Here is an 18,927-nt window from a genome sequence, read left to right as displayed (position 1 = left end):
CTGTAAAGTGAATTGACTGTATATTTGTGGGCGAACGCGGCAGCCAATTGCGCACAGCAATGTCCCACAAACAGTCATAGATTGAAAATGACCAATTTATTATTGTTTTGGGTTTTGGAGGGATTTATTATTAGGCTCTGTGTGGAGTAAGGAAACTTGCTCAAGGTTTCGCCCTCTGCCTGGAATTGAACTCAGGTCTCTCGCTTGCAAAGCGAGTGCTCTAACCACTGAGCTACAGGACTCCACAGTTGGGTGTCATCCGCATACATTTGGAAGTTGACCCCATGTCTGCGGATGATGTCACCAAGGGGGAGCATGTAGATATTAAAGAGGAGAGGGCCAAGGACAGAGCCCTGGGGGACACGAGACGTGACAGTGTGGGGGCTGGAGGAGAAACCATTAGAGGCAACAAAGTGGAGACGGTGAGAGAGATAGGAATCGAACCAGGCAAGGGCAGGTCCACGTAGATTGAGTAAAACGGAGAGGCGGTGTATGAGGGTGGAGCTCCTCCCAGCATAGCCTAACTCCTCCAAATACATCCAGCTCCTCCCAGTCCAGCACAGCCAAGCTCCTCCTAACAGAGCTCAGCCCCTCCCAGCACAGCCCGAGCTCTACCCAGCACAGCCCACCTCCTCCCAGCACAGTCCAGCTCTTCCAGCCCAGCTTTTCTCTGCACAACCCTAGCTCTCCCAACACAGCCCCAGATTCTCCCAGCCCATCCCAACTTCTCCCAGCCCATCCCGACTCTTTTCTGCACAACCCTAGCTCCTCCCAACACAGCCCTGGCTTCTCCGAGCCTATCCCAACTCCTCCCAGCCCATTCCAACTCCTCCCAGCCCAACTCCTGCCAGCAAAAGCCCAACTCCTCCCAGCGCAGCCCAGCTCCTTCCAGCGCAGCCCAGTTCTTCCCAGCAGAGCCCAGCCCCGCCCAGCACAGGCCAGTTCCTCCCAATACAGCCCCACCACAGCTCGCCCAGCACAGCCCAGGCCAGCAACTCACAGCTTCACCCAGCACAGCCCAGCAACTCGCAGCACAACCAGCTTCTCTCAGCATAGCCCCAGCCTAGCTCCTCCCAGCACAGGCCAGATCCTCCCAGCACAGGCCAGCTCCTCCCAGAACAGCCCATCCCAGCTCCTCCAAGCACAGTCGAGTTCTTCCCAGTACAGCCCAGCTCCTCCAAGTAGAGCCCATGCCCAGCTCCTCTCAGCTCCTCCGAGTACAGCCCCTGCCAGAACAGCGTAGATCCTCCCAGCACAGCCCAGCTCCTCCGAATACATCCAGCTTCTCCTCGTCCAGCATAGCCTTTCCCAACCCAGCACAACTCCTCCCAGCCCAGCTCCTCCCAGCACAAGACAGCTCCTCCCAGCACAGCCCACCTCCTCCCAGCACAGCTCAGCCCACCACTGCCCCTCCCAACCCAGCACAGCCAAGCTCCCCCCAGCACAGCTCCTCCGAGTACAGCCCCAACCCAGCTCCTGCCAGCATAGCCTAGATCTTCTCAGCACACCAAAGCTCCTCCCAGTATATCCCAATTCCTCCCAATACAGCCCAGCTCCTCCCAGCACAGCCCAGCTCCTTCCAATACAGTCCAGCTCCCCACAGCCCCCCCCTGCTCTCAGCCCAGCTCCGCCCAGCTCTTCTCAGTACAGCCCACCTTCTCCCAGCACAGTCCAGCTCCTCCCAGCACAGCGCCAGCACATTACCAGCTCCTCCCAGCACAACCCCAGCTCATACTAACTCCAACTCACCAACTCCAGCTTAACATGACTCCAGCCCAGTGCTTCCCAGCGCAGCCCCAGCTCAATGTACACCCACTATTCAGCACACGCACACATTTCCATGTACATACACACAATAAATGTATACACAGTACATACACACTGTTCACACACAGACAATACACTCACACTGTGTGCAACACATACATTCACTACATAGACAAACGACACACGTGCAAAAACACAATGCATTATAAACAAAAGCAGAAGTGGCTGGGAACGCTCCGCGGGTCGGGCAGCATCTGTGGAGAAAGCAAAGTGAGTCAACGTTTCGGGTCCACGGCCCTTCGTCAGAATGCAGGGTTCTTGGCAAAAAGGGTCGTGGCCCCCCCCCCCCCGAAAGTTGACGCACTTGCTCCATCGGTGCTGCCCGGTCTGCGGAGCGTTCCCAGCCACTTCTGCTTTCGATACGCAATAATAATCCTTGCGTTTGAGAGAGCGCTTTTCGCGTTTCGGATTTCCAGCATCTGCAGAATTTTGCGCTTTCTTCAAGCATTGCAGATATGTGCACTTTGCACAGACACAAACACGATACGCACTACACACATATATATATATATATGTATATATGTGTGTGTGTGTGTGGACACACGTTGGGACTCTCTGCACACTGTGCAGCTTTAAGCTGTGGTGCAGCGGGCGGGGCTCTCTGGGCACACACTCACTCACTCACTCACTCACAGGGAGGGAGGGAGCGGCTCCAACATTGGCCCTGAGGTTAGTAAGAGAGAGACACACAGAGAGATCGCCACACACAGCCCGAACATCACCCACTCACTCACTCACCCACACAGAGACTGAGACACAGATACACACACACACACACACACACACACAGAGGAACGGGAGACAGTGAGTGACAGTCAGAGACACAGATTGGACTAAGAGAGGGTGAGACTCGCGACCGTTATCAGCTCTGTCCTCCCTGAGTCCAGGATTTGTTATATATAACCACTGTAGCTCTGTGGCTGTCTCTCTCCCTCTCTCCTGTGCCTCTCTTTGGCTGTCTCTGTCCCTCTGTACTGTACCTCTCTGTGTGTGTATCCCTCTGTGCAATACTGTACCTCTGTGTGTGTGTGTATCCCTCTGTACTACATTGTACCTCTCTGTGTGTGTGTGTATCCCTCTGTACTACACTGTACCTCTCTGTGTGTGTGTGTATCCCTCTGTACTACATTGTACCTCTCTGTGTGTGTGTGTATCCCTCTGTACTACACTGTACCTCTGTGTGTATCCCTCTGTACTACACTGTACCTCTCTGTGTGTGTGTATATCCCTCTGTACTACACTGTACCTCTCTGTGTGTGTGTGTGTATCCCTCTGTACTACACTGTACCTCTGTGTGTGTGTGTGTATATCCCTCTGTACTATACTGTACCTCTCTGTGTGTGTCCCTCTACTGTACTATATCTCTGTGTGTCTGTGCATCCCTCTGTACTGCACCACTCTGTGTATATCTCTTAGCTGTTTGTACCTCTCTGGAGAGATTTGACCTAATCTTCCCCACCCCATTTTTACTGAGCTATTTTAGCCAAGTCCATTTTTGTCTCTCTCTGCCTCATGCCCTCTTTGACTTCCTCTCTGTCGGTTTCTTTCGCTCTCTTTTCCATGCTTTTCTCTCTCACTCTCTTCCACAGTCTCTCTTCAAGCTCTAACCTGAATATGTGATTTTTTAAAAAAAAATGGTGATCTCCCCTCCCTCAGGGCCTGAAATTCCACTAATTTCACTGCGTCTCCAGCTTCAGGAATGCCTTTACCCTCAGCCCCAACCCCACCCCCGCAGTGCCAGCCTGTGAACCCCCTAGGGTGCCCACCCTCCCAGGCCAGCCCTGACAAGATGTGGGAGTCGAGGATCAGTTTGTGGCCGGGTCTCTGCCCTGGAGCCTCAATCTCTGTGCCAGTTCTTGTTTGCTGCATGGCTTGTTCTTTAGCCAGAACCACACCCTCATCCCGAGCCTCTCTCACAAGCCCAGTCGAATAACAGTTTGGCTTTTCCCATTCTGTATGTTTTTTCAGCGTTTTCCTAAGGTGTTGTCTTGCCCCGGTTACGCTTCCAGAACCTTGTGCTCTCGGTGAATATTCTGAGACCCCGTACCTCGCTTTCAAAGCCCTCCACGGCCTTGCTCCCTCCTACCTCTGTGACCTGTTAACCCCATTCTGGTCTGCCCTCTCCCTCTGCTCTGCGGGCTCTGGCACGCTTCACCATCGGCGATAGGGCCTTCAGTCTTTCTGTCCCCACCCTTTGGAACTCCATCCCACAATCCCTTCGCCTCAATCCCTCGCCCATCTCAAGACTTTCCTGTTTGACTGTGCCTTCGGTCACCCTCCTACCTCTACCCTCCCTGCCCGCCACCCCTCCTGATCCCAACCCCCAGCTCGGTGCTAAATCCTCCTGACGTGAAAGGCGCAATACAATTGTAATTTGTTGTTTTTGTTCCCCTCTATGCTCCAGTGGTCAGAAGGCTACTGAGGCCATTTGCACACCGAATGCTGGCCTGGCTGAGACTCGCCTGAGGCGGGGTGGGTGGGTGGGTGATGGGAGGGACAGCAACTGCAAAAGATTGAACGTTCAGGGTTCTTTTTTGTGCAGGGTCATGAGAAAGAGCCTGGGAGACAGGCTCGCTTCTCACTCAGTGCCAGCCTGCCCCTATGGATTAATTGTGTACCGGAGTTCGCACACATGATGTGGTGCGTGGGCAAATTATTCCACATACTGAGCAGTGGGATGTTAAACATTCTCCAGACGTGAAAGGCGCTATATGGATGCAATTTGTTGTCGCTGTTGTTGCTGATAAAGCGTTTGAACTGCTTTGAGATGTCTTAACAACATGATAAGGCACAATATCAAATGCAAGGATTATTATTATCATAAACTGCTGGTGAGAAAATGTGCCACCCTGGCTGTGTTTGGGGCTGGCAGGCTCCTGTAGCCCTGATCCAAGGGGAATCTGTACCCTGAGGCCACGTTATTAGGTTTCACTTTGAACGCCAAAAGAGAGGCTAGTGTCTGATTAACCCCTTGGGTGCCAGCCCAGCCGCTGCCCTTCCCCCTAATACACACATACACACTCTAATTAACCAAGATGGAAACTGGATAATCACGACTTTTGATCCAGAAGCTCCTTGCATTGAGTAATCTTGTCTCAAAGTCAGCTGACAGTGATTCAGCAGTAAACAAGGCTGTGGCTCACACAGCAGCTGATCTGTATAATAATGTGGGACTCACACACACAGCACCAATGGCGATTCAGTCAGTCAGTCTGGAAGTGGGTAGTTTGAGATGTGGGAGGAATATTGGTCAGGAAAGCACTCCCTCCACTCCCACACAAACGCAGCATGGTGGGATTTGTATAGCGCCTTTCATGTCAGACAGTCAAGGATTTGGACATGATCTGGAAGTTGGGATCAGGGAGTTGGAGGGCAGGGAGGGTGGGGTTAGGAAGTGACCGAAGGCATGGTCGAAGAGCCTTGGGATGTCCTCCCGATGGACAGGCGCTATACAAATGTAATTTTGTATTGTATTGTAGTACCAACTACCAGCCACGTAGCATTAGGACCATTAGGAGCCAGTCTGGCACCTAATGGTACTCACTTGCACTTTCTCTCGTTAATATCGGGGCATTTGGACTCACAGTCTACTCTGACACTCCAGTGCAGTGCTGGGGCAGCACTACATCATCGGGGGATGTCCTTCGGATTATCTGTTAAACCGAGCCCCCATCTGCCTGTTCAGGTGGATGCTAAAGATCTCATGGAGTTATTTGAAAAGAGAGTTTCTCCTGGTGTCATGGCCACAGTCACATCACCGCTATTTGTGTAACATTGCTGTGTGCAAATTGGCAGTCCCGTTTGCCTGCAAAACACACAGTCACTCCATTCTCCATTCTCCATTCACTCCAGTGGTTAGAGACTCGCCTTGCAAGCGAGAGACCTGGGTTTGATTCCCGGCAGGGCGAAATGTTGAGCAAGTTTCCTTACTCCACATGCCTCAGGAACCTGGTCGTTAGTTAATTGGCGGATTGCTTTTCCGGGATAATAATTCCTTAAAAAAAAATTGGTCACTTCAATCCACGACTGTTTGTGGGACACTGCTGTGCGCAATTGGCTACTGCGTTCCATCCACAAAATATACGGACAATTCACTGCGAAGTGTTCTGCGAAGTGCTTTGAGACATCATAAAGATGCGATTAGACTCTAGATCAAATGCAAGGATTTTATTATTATTATAGATAATACAGTATCTTGTGAAGCTCTTGACGATGTTTTGATGTTGTGGGTGCTGCATCATTTATATAAAGCTCAGCTCTCTCGTTGCTTGCACAGCATTTTGTCAGCCTCTGTAGCTGTTTGTTCAGCAGGATGAGGATTACATGCTGTGCTCTCAGTGAAGTGGGAACTGATTGCTGCCCCATTCCCGATTCCTCTGTTCTCTGACCCCTGCTTTTTCTCCGTGCAGAGCAAAGGATGCTGACAGGAGTCTCCGCTCGGATACAGAAAGACCGTCAGAAACGTGAAGGGATGGGATCGAATGAGAGAGCGCTGCGTTTTCTGAACCAGGATTACGGGGTGCTGCGTGGGGAGTGTCTGGAGAACTGCTGCCTCTTCGAAGACCCCCAGTTCCCCGCGATTGCCTCATCCATCGGCTTCAAGGAGCTTGGCCCGTACACCTCCAAAACCAGAGGCATCGTCTGGCAGAGACCCACTGTAAGCATGGGGAGGAGGGGGTTTCATTGTGGGATGATTTGAGGGGGGAATGATTCCTCTTCAGTATCTATATGCTCCCTCTTGGTGACACCATTCGCAGACATGAGGTCAACTTCTACATGTTTGCGGATGACACCCAACTCTACCTCTCTGCCTCCACCCTCGACTCCAGTGCTGTCCTGACAGAATAACCGTCAGACATCAAGTCCTTTCTTCAACAAGACCGAGGCTCTCCTGATTGGCTCCCGTCAACGCCTTCACACCTCAGGCGCTGACAGCATCACCATCCAGGGTTGCAAACTCCACCTCACTAATCCAGTCCGAAACCTTGGGGTCTTGTTTGACCCTCAACTATCCTCTCTACCCCACATCTGTGCCATGACTGCTCTGCCTTCCCCATTGGCCGACTCCACCACTGTCTCACACCGCAGGCCGCTGAAACCCTCATACACGCTTTCATTACATCGACATTTGACTATGCAAACTCCTTGCTTGTTGACACCCCCCCCCCCAACTCCTCCCTCCCGAGGCTGCAGGTCATCCAGAACTCTGAAGCCCGTGTCCTCTCCTGCACCAGGCTCCGTGACCCTATCACCCCCATCCTCGCCTGACTCCACTGGCTTCCCATCACACAGAGAATACAATTCAAAATCCTGGTCCTCACCTTCAAAGCCCTCCACGGTCTTGCTCCACCCTATCTCTATGACCTCCTAAACCCTCTATCCTGCTCGCTCCCTCCGCTCAGCAGGCTTCAGCCTGCTTCATGTTCCCCAGCCCGCTTATCCCACCATTGGCAGTCGGGGCTTCTGCCACTCTGCCCCCACCCTCTGGAACTCCATCCCGCAGTCCCTCCGCCTCGCCCCCTCCCTTGCCTCCTTCAAGACCCATCTCAAGACCTTCCTTTTCGACCGTGCTTTCAATCACCCTGCATCCTCCCCTGCCCTCCACCCTCCCCGATCCCGACTTGGGTCTGAACTCTGACTGTCCAGCGCCTTGGGACGTCCTCCCGACGTGAAAGGCGCTATACAAATGTAATTTTGTGGTGGTTGTTGTAATGGGGGGCAAATTTGAAGTTGGAGTGATTTGATGGGAACTGATCTGATTGTGGCAGTGCCTTGATTTGGATCAAAATCACCCTTTGATTTCAGGGTGGGTTGGTGGTTTGATTCTGGAGGGATTGTTTTAATTTTGGGAGTCAGTGATTTGATTTTGAGACTTTGATTTGATTTCAGAGTGGCAGTAATTTGAATCTGAGATAGTAATCTGATTTTGATGCAGTGATTTGAATTTAAGGGGGCAATGAATTGAAATGAATTTCAGGGACAGTGATTTGATGTGAATTTTGGGAGGGTGTGATTTGAATTTTGGCGGGGGGTGTGGGGAGAGAGTGATTTGATTTGAATTTTGGGGTGCAGTGATTTGATGCTCTGTTCTGTCCAGGAACTTGTTGCTGATCCACAATTCATCACCGATGGAGCAAGCAGGACTGATGTGTGCCAGGGAGCTTTGGGTGAGTGCAGTCCCCCTCTTCCCCCCCAGTGGGGCTGTATAATGTGCAGAAATAAGACTCCAAGCTTCTTACCGCCCACCCTTCCCCCGTCAGCTATGATCAGACCACACCTAGTGTACTGTATACAGCTTTGGTCAGACCTGGAGTACTGTGTACAGCTCTCGTTGGGGTAAACCCAGACCCTAAAAGGCAGTACAGTGGAGAGCAATGAGGATGATCCCCAGTTTTAGAGGAATGAGCTATAAGCAACGATTAAACAACAACAACTTGCATTTATAAGCTCCCTTCACATGGAGTAGAGTCTTGGAGCCCTTTTGGAGTGACTGCTCTTCCTCATTTACTCTCCTCCCCGTTACCACTTTACACACATCCATTCCCCTCGGATCCAGTGGAAAAGGCCCCAATTTAGCTTCCATCTCTTCTCTTTCTCCTTCTGTGTGTGTGTGTCTGGGGTGCGGGGGTGACTGGGATTGTGTATGTCTGGGTATGCGTGTGTGTCTCCCGAGTGTGTGTCTCTGCATGTGTCTGTCTCTGCATGTGTCTGTGTGTGCGCATACACGTGTGTGTGTGTGTGTGTATGTGTGTTTATTTCTATGCTTGTGCTTGTGTGTGTGCGTGTCCCTGTGTGAGTGTGGTGCGTGTCTGAATGCATGTGTCTGTGTTCGTGTTCGTGCTCGTCTCTGCGTGAGTGTGTGTCTGTGTATGTGTGTGTGTGTGTGTCAGGAGGTGTGTGTGTGTGTGTTTCTGGGTGTGTGAGTGAATGCTCAGGGCCTCAGTCTGTATAGTAGTTTTTAGCAGGCTCGCTGCAGGCTCACCCTTGGATGCTTTCCCACATTCCTGCCTGCTGACTAACAGCATTCACTTTGCCGAGCTCCAAGCTTCTTAAAGCTGCACTCGCCGATGTGAATCTTGTACACTCACACTGATCTCACGAGCGCGGATGTGGGGATGGCACACTCAACGACAACAAAAACAACAACTTGGATTTATACAGCGCCCTCCACGCCGGACGGCGTCTCGGAGCGCTTCACAGTAACGGATCCCGGGGCCGAGCCCGGGGGAGGGGGAGGAAGGTGACCAAAGGCGCGGTCGAAAAGAAAGGTCTTTAGGCGAGACCTGAAAGCAGGAAGTGAGGGGGCGAGGCGGAGGGAGTGAGGAAAGGAGTTTGGGGTGCGATATTGGCGGAGATGGGTGATGCGTCGGAGGTGGAAGAAAGCGGTACTGGTGAGGGACCGGATGTGGGGAAGAAGGATAATTGGGGGTCGAACCTGACGCCTAGGTTGCGTACGGGTTTGGAGAGCTTTAGGGGCAGGTTGGGTAGGTGGAGGAGGTGAGAATCGTGCGATTGAAGACGTTGACGAGAGCCAAAGAGTATGGCTTCCGTCTTGTCAACATTTAGCTGAAGGAAATTCGCGCTCATCCAGCTCCTGATGTCTGACAGGCAGGCTGACAGAACATCAGGGGACTGGGGGTCGCAAAGTGAGGTGGAAAAATAGAGTCGGGTGTCATCCGCGTACATGTGGATGTGTAATCCATGTCTGCGGATGACATCCCGAAGAGGGAGCATATAGATTAGGAAGAGGAGGGCATCAAGGATAGATCCTTGGGGTACCCCGCAGGTGACTGGCTGAGAGGGGGAGGAGAAGCCGTTTGTGCAGATGTACTGCTGGCAAGTTTGAAGAGGCAGGATTTGAGGCAGGACTTAGCCAGAAAACGGTGGGGGGGCTGAGATTGAGTTGTGGAGGGAGAGAGGTCCAGATGTTATGGGGGAGTAGGATAGGAACTGAAGTTTCGGCCACCCATGGTGGTGCAGAGAGGGCGGGGGACATACGGTGAACTTGAGTTAGCTGAACAGAGAGGACGAATGGAGGAGCTCTCACTTGTCCTGTCTCTCGAAAGCTGTGGCTCCTGCTGTCAAATACAGTCTTTCATCACAAAGAGTGTATCTGGAGGTTTCCAGGACAATGAGAGACGGAATTGCCCTCCCTTCCTGCACAGATGTTTCCGTCTTGCAGTAAAAGTTATCTGGTGATCAGTGACTATGCGAGAATGTCAACCATTCCATTTCCCTCACTCTGTCCTGTATTGTCTACCCCACCCCCTCCCCCACCCCGACGTAAATCCTCTTTTTCCTTCCACATTACCACACGGGATGTGGGTGCTAGGGGGTTTGTGGGCTGGGGATGTGCTGGGGCTGGGGCGTGTGCTGAGGCTGGAGGGGCATTGGGGAGCTGGGAGGTGTTGGGGCTGGGGGTGGGTGGGGGTAGTGTGTGTGTAGGCTGGTGGTGATGAGGCTGGGGTGGGGTGTGCTTGGGGGTGGGGGAATGGTGGAGTTGGGGCAGCGTGGGCTGTTGGGGTGGGCTAGAATACAGGCTGGGCCTGGGGGTGTGTGGGCTGGGGGGCTGTGGGCTGGGATGTGGTGGGACTAGGGTGTGTGTGGGTTGGGGGGGTGGTGGGACTGGGGCGTTGGTGGGGCTGGGGGTTGGGGTGGGGGGTTGGGGTGGGGGAGGCTGGGACACGGGCCAGAGCTGGGGCCGTTGGTGCCCGTGTGCTGTTCCAGGTTATTGACTGCTTGTCCCCGCACCTTCTGGCCTCAGGTGACTGCTGGCTCCTGGCTGCCATCGCGTCTCTGACCCTGAACAATGAGGTGCTGCACCGGGTCGTGCCACATGGACAGAGCTTCCAGGAGGAATATGCTGGAATATTCCATTTCCAGGTACAACAAAGTCAGAGAGCGACCACCCAGTACTCCCTCCCAACCCCCCTCCCCGCCGATCAAACTCCCCACCCTGTCCCATCTCCACCTGCCCATCCTATCTACTGTCCTGGAGCACACTGCTGCCATTGAACTCCACTCTCACCTTTCCCTCCACTCCCTGCTCCAGCCCTTCCCCTCACTGCTTCAGCCCTTCCACTCCCTGCTCCTGCCCCCTGCCTGCTCCAGGCCCTCAACTCCTTGCTCCAGCCCTTCCAGTCCTGTTTCCATCCTGCTCACAGCACTGAGACAGCCCTCATCAAAGTCACCAATGATACCATCTCTCTGAGTGTGACCAGGGCTCCCTCTGCCCCCTTGATCTTCTTGACCTCTCCACTATTTTCAACACTGTCCACCATTGCATTCTCCTTCATCACCTCTTCTCCCTCATCCACTTCCGTGGCTCTGCAGTCTTTTGGTTCCAGTCCTACCTGACCCACTGCCTCCACCTCATCTCCTCTAATGGTCTCTCCTTCCGCCCCTGACCCACAGTAACACCGTGTGACAGTGTGCCTGACTGATGGACGGACATTATGACTGTCTCCTCTGGTTTCTCTTAGTTCTGGCAGTACGGGGAGTGGGTGGATGTGGTGATTGACGACCAGCTGCCCACCAAGGATGGAGAACTGGTGTTCGTCCACTCGGCCGAAAACAACGAGTTCTGGAGCGCACTGGTGGAGAAAGCTTATGCCAAGTATGTCACCTTCACCCACCTTGTCCTCCCCCCTCCCTATCGCATCTCCCTCCCTCACTGATCCTCTTCCCCCTCTCCCTCTTTGGATACATTGCCTGTAGAGGTGGCGCGGGATGATAAGGTGGGTGGGGTACTAGGAGAGATAGTTGAGGGTTGGAGTGATGGGGTGAGATGTATTATTCTCTGGGATGCTGGGGATGGGATGTGGTTGGGGTGAGATAGGGGTGGATCGTAGTTGGGGTGGGATAATGGAATATTATTCTCTGGGGAGGGAGATGCTGCCTCAATGCCATGCAGTAACGAGACTCTCATTAGGCTGAACGGCTCGTACGAGGCGCTGTCGGGCGGCAGCACCACGGAAGGGTTTGAGGATTTCACTGGCGGAGTGGCTGAGATGTATCAACTGAACAAAGCGCCACGAGACCTGTACTCCGTCATCAGGAAAGCCGTGGAGCGAGGCTCACTGCTCGGCTGCTCCATTGATGTGAGTGTGTGGGAGGGTTGGGCCGGGTACACGGGAGGGTGGGGCGTGTGCCGGTCACATGGGAGGGCCGGGCGAGCGACTAGGGGGGTGCATGAGAGGGTGGGACTGGTTGGTGGGAGGGTGGGGCCAGACAAGCAAGAGGTTGGCGAGTGCGGGAGAGAGGGTAGGGCCAGATGTGTTGTGCGTGCGAGTGTGACAATGACTCTCTGCTTCTCTCTCCCAGATCACTAGCGCCCACGACCAAGAAGCCGTGACCTTTAAGAAGTTGGTGAAAGGTCACGCTTACTCAGTCACCGGGGTGAAAGAGGTCTGTGGCTGTTCTCCTCAGCATGGCCCCCACCCCTCCCCAGTGACCCTCCGTGCGTGCGACCCTCTGTGCGTGCGACCCTCGGTGCGTCTCTGACCCTCGGTGCGTCTCTGACCCTCGGTGCGTCTCTGACCCTCGGTGCGTCTCTGACCCTCGGTGCGTCTCTGACCCTCGGTGCGTCTCTGACCCTCGGTGCGTCTCTGACCCTCAGGTGGATTACCGCGGGCGCCAGGTCAGACTGATCCGAATCCGGAACCCATGGGGACAAGTGGAGTGGACAGGATCGTGGAGTGACGGGTCTGTGTATATAGGGAGGAGGGTGTGTCATGTGTGAATAGGACAGACGGAGGGAATCAGTGTGTGCATGGGGGAGAGAAAGAGGGGTTGGAGTGGAGGGTTTGCTGTCCTCTGATCTCTGCTCTCCCCCCAGCTCCTCAGAATGGGATCACATTGGCGACGATGAGAGGGATGGAATGGTGAACAAGGAGGACGGAGAGTTCTGGTAGGTAACAGAGCCCGGAGACTGTTGCGTGTGGGGGGGTGTGGGCACTGGCGATACACTGTGGTTACTGTCCTGGCTTATACACTGACTAACTCCCCGGTTTTGATCCCGTCTTGTGTGGTACAGGATGGATTTCTCTGAGTTCCTGCGGCAGTTCTCGAGGCTGGAGATCTGTAACCTGTCTCCGGACGCGCTGCAGATGGAGGAGGTCAGGAAGTGGCACACGGCTGTGTATGACGGGTGTTGGAGACGGGGCAGCACCGCTGGCGGCTGCCGCAACAACCCGGGTGAGAGCAGCGCAGCATCCAACACACGCACCGTGGAACTCTCTGTGTTCGAGATTAAACTCCAATGACAACCTCTGTCTCCACACTCAAGTTCTATCTTAATCTCCATAATGCACAATCTAACATCCTCGGTCACATTCTAGATTAACCTCCAACAACACTATCCCGCCAGTCTTTTTCCAGATTAATCTCCTGTGTCACACTCCTTCCCTCAGCCACATTCTAGATGAAATCTCTAGTAACCCTCACAGCAATGCTCTAGATTAAATCTCTGGCACCTCTCTCTCACGTTCACAGCCACATTCTAGATTAAATCTGCAGTACTTCCTCTTCCCCACAGCCACGTTCTGGATTAACCCACAGTTTAAGATCACTCTGTCGGAGGAGGATGATGACCCGGAAGATGAGGAGTTGGCCTGCAGCTTCCTGTGCGCGCTGATGCAGAAAGACCGTCGTCGTTTTCGGCGCCAGGGGCAGGACATGCACACCATCGGCTTCGCCATCTACGAGGTGAGGGTGATAGTGGGGAGGAGGGTCACAGGAGGTGGGACCCGGGAGGGAGGGGCGTGGAGGAGAGGGACAAAGGATGCAAACTGTCATTTAAAACTCTTGTTTTCTCTCCCTAGGTCCCAGAGGAGGTAAGTAACATCGAGAGCCAGATCTGGTACTGAGGCAACCAGCGCCAACAGACACAGTGAACAAGCTTCACAGTTAGATACAAGTTAGTTACAGAGTAAAGCTCCCTCCACACTGTCAGTCGACATTCCCAGGTCAGTGACAGCAGGGTTAGAGACAGAGTAAAGCTCCCACTACACTGTCTGTCTAGCACAAATACAGCACGTTAGGTTCAGAGTGAAGTAGTGTGCTTTGTGCTGTGCACTGGGCTGTGTGCTCTGGACTGTGTTCTGTGCTGTGTGCTCGGACATTGCTGTGTGCTCTGTGCTGTGTGCTTTCTGTTCTGTGTGCTCTGTACTCTGTGCTGACCCCTTTCGCTCTCCCAGTATCACGGCTGTCAGAACGTGCACCTGAAGAAGGATTTCTTCTTGACCCACGGGTCCTGTGCTCGCTCCGAGACCTTCATCAACTTGCGTGAGGTCAGCTCCCGTATCAGGCTGCCCCCTGGAGAGTACATCATCGTCCCCTCTACCTTCGAGCCCCGGCAGGAAGCTGACTTCGTCCTGAGGGTCTTCACTGAGAAACAAGCTGAGTCTGAGTATGTGAGCCATGAGAGGGGAGGAGGGGGAGGAAGGAGGGGAGGGGCGGAAGTGGGGAGGGGCAAAGGGTGAGGAGGGAGAGGAGAGGAGGGAGCGAGGGTGATGGGGGAGGGTAGTGAATGGGGAGGTAAGGAGGGGGAGTCAGGTGGGCAGTGACACTAATCTTCTCTCTGCCGCAGGGAGCTGGATGATGAGATCACAGCAGATCTGGAAGATGAGGTAAGTGTCGGGTCCTTCCCCCTTCACGCTGCCCCCCAACGCCCCCCCCCAATTCTGTGTGTCTCTCTCTCTCTCTCTCTCTAACCTCTCTCTCTTATTAATCTCTCTCTCTAACCACTCTCTTTTGCAGCCAGAGATGTCGGAAGATGATGTGGACGAGAATTTCAAAAACATGTTTCGCCAACTGGCTGGAGAGGTAAGATGGAACTTGCTCCCTCTCCCCCCACTCCCGTATACCCTGCTCCCTCTCCCCTTTCACACTTCCCCACCCTTCCTCCCCGCACCACTAACCCTGACCTCACGGCCTGTCTCCTCTCTACAGGACATGGAGATCAGTGTCTTTGAACTGAAGACAATCCTAAACCGGGTTCTGTCCCGACGTAAGTGACACGTGTGCGTGCGTGCGTGGGTGGTGGTGGTGGGGCGGGAATGTATGTGGTGAAATTTCTGAGTGGGGGTTCAATGTGAGGGGAGGTCAGAGTGAAGTGGGAGTCAGTGTGAGAGGGGGTCAATGTGAAGAGGTCAGTGTGAGGGGGTCAGTGTTGGGAATGTCTGTCGTGTGGGGGGTGGCGGTTAGTTATCGCTCTGACTGTTGATACAGATCACGATCTGAAGACTGACGGCTTCTGTCTGGACTCGTGCCGAACAATGGTTAATTTGATGGACGTATCCTTTTTATGCACAACGCTTGCCGCACGGCCCCCCCTCCCTTGGTGCCTCCACCCTTGGTGACGGCCTGCGGGGAGTGGGGGTGGGGGGTTGTGTGAGGGCCTGCGGATGGTGGGGAGGCGGGGGCGCAAGGTGGGGGTCAGCGCCTGATGTATCTGTTGTTGTCCTGAGCTGGTCATACAGAAGGATGGCAGTGCTCGGCTCGGAATCCTGGAGTTTCAGGTCCTTTGGAACAAGATTCGCAAATGGCTGGTATGTGGCGAGTGCAGGAGGTGGTGTGTTAGTGCCGTGTTAGTGCCGTGCCAGTACCATGTTAATGATGTGTTAATGCTGTGTCTCTTGCAGGGCATCTTCCGACAGTTTGACCTGGACAAGTCTGGAACAATGAGCACTTACGAAATGAGACTTGCCCTGGAAGCTTCAGGTAACTGGAAATAGTGTGTGTGTTGTGTGAAGGGGGAAGGGTTTATCTGTGTGTGTCTGTACATGAGAGAGGGGGGATATCTGTGTGTGTGTTTGTGGGGAGGGGGTGTTCTTTGTGTAATCGCCTCTCTCCCTCTCTCGCTCGCGCCTCTCTCTCGTACTCTTGTTCTTGCTCTCTCTCTCTCTCTCACTCACACACACTCTCTCCCTCTCTTGCTCTCAGGATTTAAGCTGAACAATCGGATCCTCCAGTCCATCGTCGGGCGCTACGCGGACAATGATACCATCGACTTTGACAACTTCATTGGTGCCCTAGTCAAACTGGAGGTCATGTTCAGTGAGTCAGCACCCTGCATGCCCCTGCACCTAACCCATCCCTGCCACTACCCAGCCCCACCTTGTCATGCCCCACCCTGTCATGCCCCACCTTGTCCTGCCCCACCCTGTCATGCCCCACCCTGTCATGCCCCACCTTGTCCTGCCACGCCATGCCCCGCCCAACCCTGTTCCGCCCTATCCTGCCCTGCCTCACTTTGCCCTGCCTTACCCTGTACAGCCACCCCCTGCCCCCGCACCTAACCTGCCCTTGCTCCTGCCCTACCCTGCCTAGCCCCAATCTGTCCTGCCCCACCCTGTTGTGTCCTGCACCCTCTACACTATGGAGCGGACGGCCTCAGGAAGTCAGTTGTTCATGAGAGAGGGTTAGAGAATCAGAGGGAGAACGAGAGAGGTAAGAGATTCAATGATTGGGAGAAGAGAGAGGGCCTGGGTTTGATTTCCTGGTGGTGTGAAACCTTAGGCAAGTTTCCTTATTCCACACACCTTGTAGGAGGGCAGTAAGGAGGAACCCAGTTGTTAGTCAACTGGCGGACAGCTTTCTGGGGGTAATAATCCCTCCTCCTCCAAAATAATTTGGTCACTCAATGTACGATTATTTGTGGGACACTGCTGTGCCACTTGGCTGCTGAGTTTTGCCCAAAAATAAACAGTTAATTCACTTTACAGTATATTCTGTGAAACGCTTTGAGACGACTTAATGACATGATAAGGCGCTATATCAAATGCAAGGATTATTGTTATAAAAGTTGTGGAAGTGGAATTGGAGCTGGCAGAAACGTATTGCTTGTACAGAATGAGCTACTCCGTATGTGAGCAGAGCACAGACCTACACTAAGTCTCTCTCTACTTACAGGATCCTTCAAAGCTCTGGAGAAGGAGGATGGCACAATAGAGATGAACATCATGGAGGTGAGCTACAGTGAATTCCAGGTTTATACAATGCCCGGCTGAGCCACACACAGCAGGAACATCCCAGGCTTCAGCCCCAGTATTCGGAACACACAGAGAACAGCCCCTTTTTTAATCGTTCCCCCCTCCCTACTGGGCTATGTTACTTAGTATAAGCTCCCCTCCCCCAAAGGATATCGGGATCTGGTCAACCCTCTATAGTCAACACTCTTTCATCCTGTTCCTCAGCCAGTTGGGTGCATAGTACTCCAGGGCACTACTGGTCACAGCCCAGCCTGGCTCACTGGTCGTACTCGGAGAGACAGACCAGTCAGTGAGGGTAGGCCATTCTCCCACTCAGCTCCTGTTAGCTCTGTAAGCCAAAGCTCTAATGTGTATGGTGGACAAACAGTGAAAAACGTGCAAGACAGTGCTTTTGGTGGCAAACTATACGGTCTATAGCTTAAACTCCAGCAGTACCCCAATGCACTCAGGCCAGACCTGTGTCTCTCTTGGTCGCTGTAAATCTAATTCGTGGCTCCTCTCTCTTCACAGTGGCTTACGCTGACCATGTCCAGCTAGAAAACAGCTTCAACAACCAGACACAGCGAGCAAGTGCCTCTGACTCCAGTGTGATCCTCACTCTGTACTCTATACAGCCGCTCCCCCTTGATATCCAACCACTACCTTCCTCCTGTATACAATCTCTCTCTCCTGTATACAAGCTTTCCCCTCCGGTATACAGCCTCCCCCTCCGGTATACGGCCTCCCCCTCCGGTATACGGCCTCCCCCACCTGTATACGGCCTTTCCCTCCTGTATATGGCCTCTTCCTCCTGTATGTAGCCTCTCCCCCATTGTATATGGCCTCTAACCACAGGAATGGGACTCTCACTCCTCCTGTAAATGCCCTCTAGCCACTCCTCCTGTATATGGCCTCTTGTGTATATGGCCTCTCTTCTCTCTCCTGTATATGACCTCACCACCCCCCCACCCCATAATTGATCTTTTCCCCTATTTTTCATCTCTTCCCCCTACTATTTTGGACTTAACCCCCCTTCATTTTGACCTCTCTCCTGCTCCAATAGTAACCATGATGACCACAGCCTGTTTTTAGCATGTACGATGAATGGCTTCGCTGGCATAAGATGCAATAAACTTTATAAACAATGCATCCTCCTGAGAATTAAACGTTCAGCCTCTGTCTGTCTCGATCATTGTCGGAAGCAGTGAAGGTGGGTTGGTGGGGGCAGGAACAGCAAAACAGTACAAAATGGTGGCAGCATTATTAATAATAAAAATCTTTATATTTGATATCACATCTTTCACATGGGGGGGCATCTCAAAGTAATTCACAGGAGTTACTGTAAAGTGTAGTGACTGAGTTTTCGATTTCAAGATCCTCACCTTCATATTCAAGTTCCTGCACTCCTCTGCACCCCCCTACCTCTCTGACCTCTCTCCTCAGCACAGCACCCGTTGCCTTCATTCCTCCGGGTCTGGCCTCCTCGTCCCCCGAGTCCTCCGCTCCACCCTCGGCGGCAGTGCCTTCAGCCACTATGCCCCGAGGCTCTGGAACTGCCTTCCTCACCCTCTTCGTCTCGCTCCCTCCCTTCCCACTTTCAGGTCTCTGCTGAAAACCTTTCTTTTTGACCGCGCCTTTGGTTACCTTACTCCCCCTCCCCCTGGCTCGGTCCCAGGATCCGTCCGTTACTGTGAAGCGCTCTGAGACACCGTCCAGTGTGGAGGGCGCTATATAAATCCAAGTTGTTGTTGTTTGTACGCGAATTCGGCAGCCAATTTATGCAGCACAATGTCCCACAAACAGCCAAGAAGCAAATGACCCATTTTATTTGGGGATTGTTGGCCAGGAAACTTCTTCTTCTGCATTTGATACAGAACTTTTATCACATTGAGGCGTCTCAAATGCTTCACAAGTAACACTGTAAATTGGATTGACTGTTTATTGTGTGGGCGATATGTGACAGCCAGTGTGCACACAGAGTGTCCCACAAACAGCTTTTAGAGTAAGCGACCAGTTTTATTTAGGGGATTGTTGGCCAGAAGCACCCTTCTCTTTTCGAATAGTATCATGGGATCTTTAATGTATACCTGAACAGGCAGATGGGATCTCGGTTTAATGTCTCATCCAA

General features: G+C 53.1%; 1 protein-coding gene across 2 annotated transcripts; it reads left to right on the top strand.

The window, feature by feature from the left end:
* Window positions 1-2,445: 2,445 nt before the first annotated feature.
* On the top strand, window positions 2,446-17,946 carry LOC103177926 (calpain-1 catalytic subunit). Of its 2 annotated transcripts, XM_042332861.1 has the most exons (22): window positions 2,446-2,496; window positions 6,237-6,484; window positions 7,925-7,994; window positions 10,592-10,710; window positions 11,310-11,443; window positions 11,759-11,927; window positions 12,151-12,234; window positions 12,446-12,531; window positions 12,665-12,736; window positions 12,863-13,023; window positions 13,364-13,533; window positions 13,650-13,661; window positions 14,025-14,236; window positions 14,417-14,456; window positions 14,587-14,652; window positions 14,779-14,836; window positions 15,058-15,122; window positions 15,309-15,377; window positions 15,471-15,549; window positions 15,772-15,885; window positions 16,741-16,796; window positions 17,331-17,946. In XM_042332861.1, exons 2-22 carry the CDS (start codon window positions 6,245-6,247, stop codon window positions 17,355-17,357), a joined length of 2,103 nt encoding a protein of 700 aa, XP_042188795.1. In that variant the 5' UTR covers window positions 2,446-2,496; window positions 6,237-6,244; the 3' UTR covers window positions 17,358-17,946. The 2 variants fall into 2 exon arrangements, with proteins under 2 accessions (XP_042188795.1, XP_042188793.1); XM_042332859.1 differs by having other exon boundaries at window positions 15,309-15,549.
* The last annotated feature ends 981 nt before the right edge of the window (window positions 17,947-18,927 follow it).

The sequence above is a fragment of the Callorhinchus milii genome, unplaced genomic scaffold (assembly GCF_018977255.1).
Source record: "Callorhinchus milii isolate IMCB2004 unplaced genomic scaffold, IMCB_Cmil_1.0 Scaffold3, whole genome shotgun sequence".
Taxonomy (NCBI): Eukaryota; Metazoa; Chordata; class Chondrichthyes; order Chimaeriformes; family Callorhinchidae; genus Callorhinchus; species Callorhinchus milii.
The sequence above is the reverse complement of the archived record's forward strand: the minus strand, read 5'-3'. Positions and strand labels throughout refer to the sequence as shown.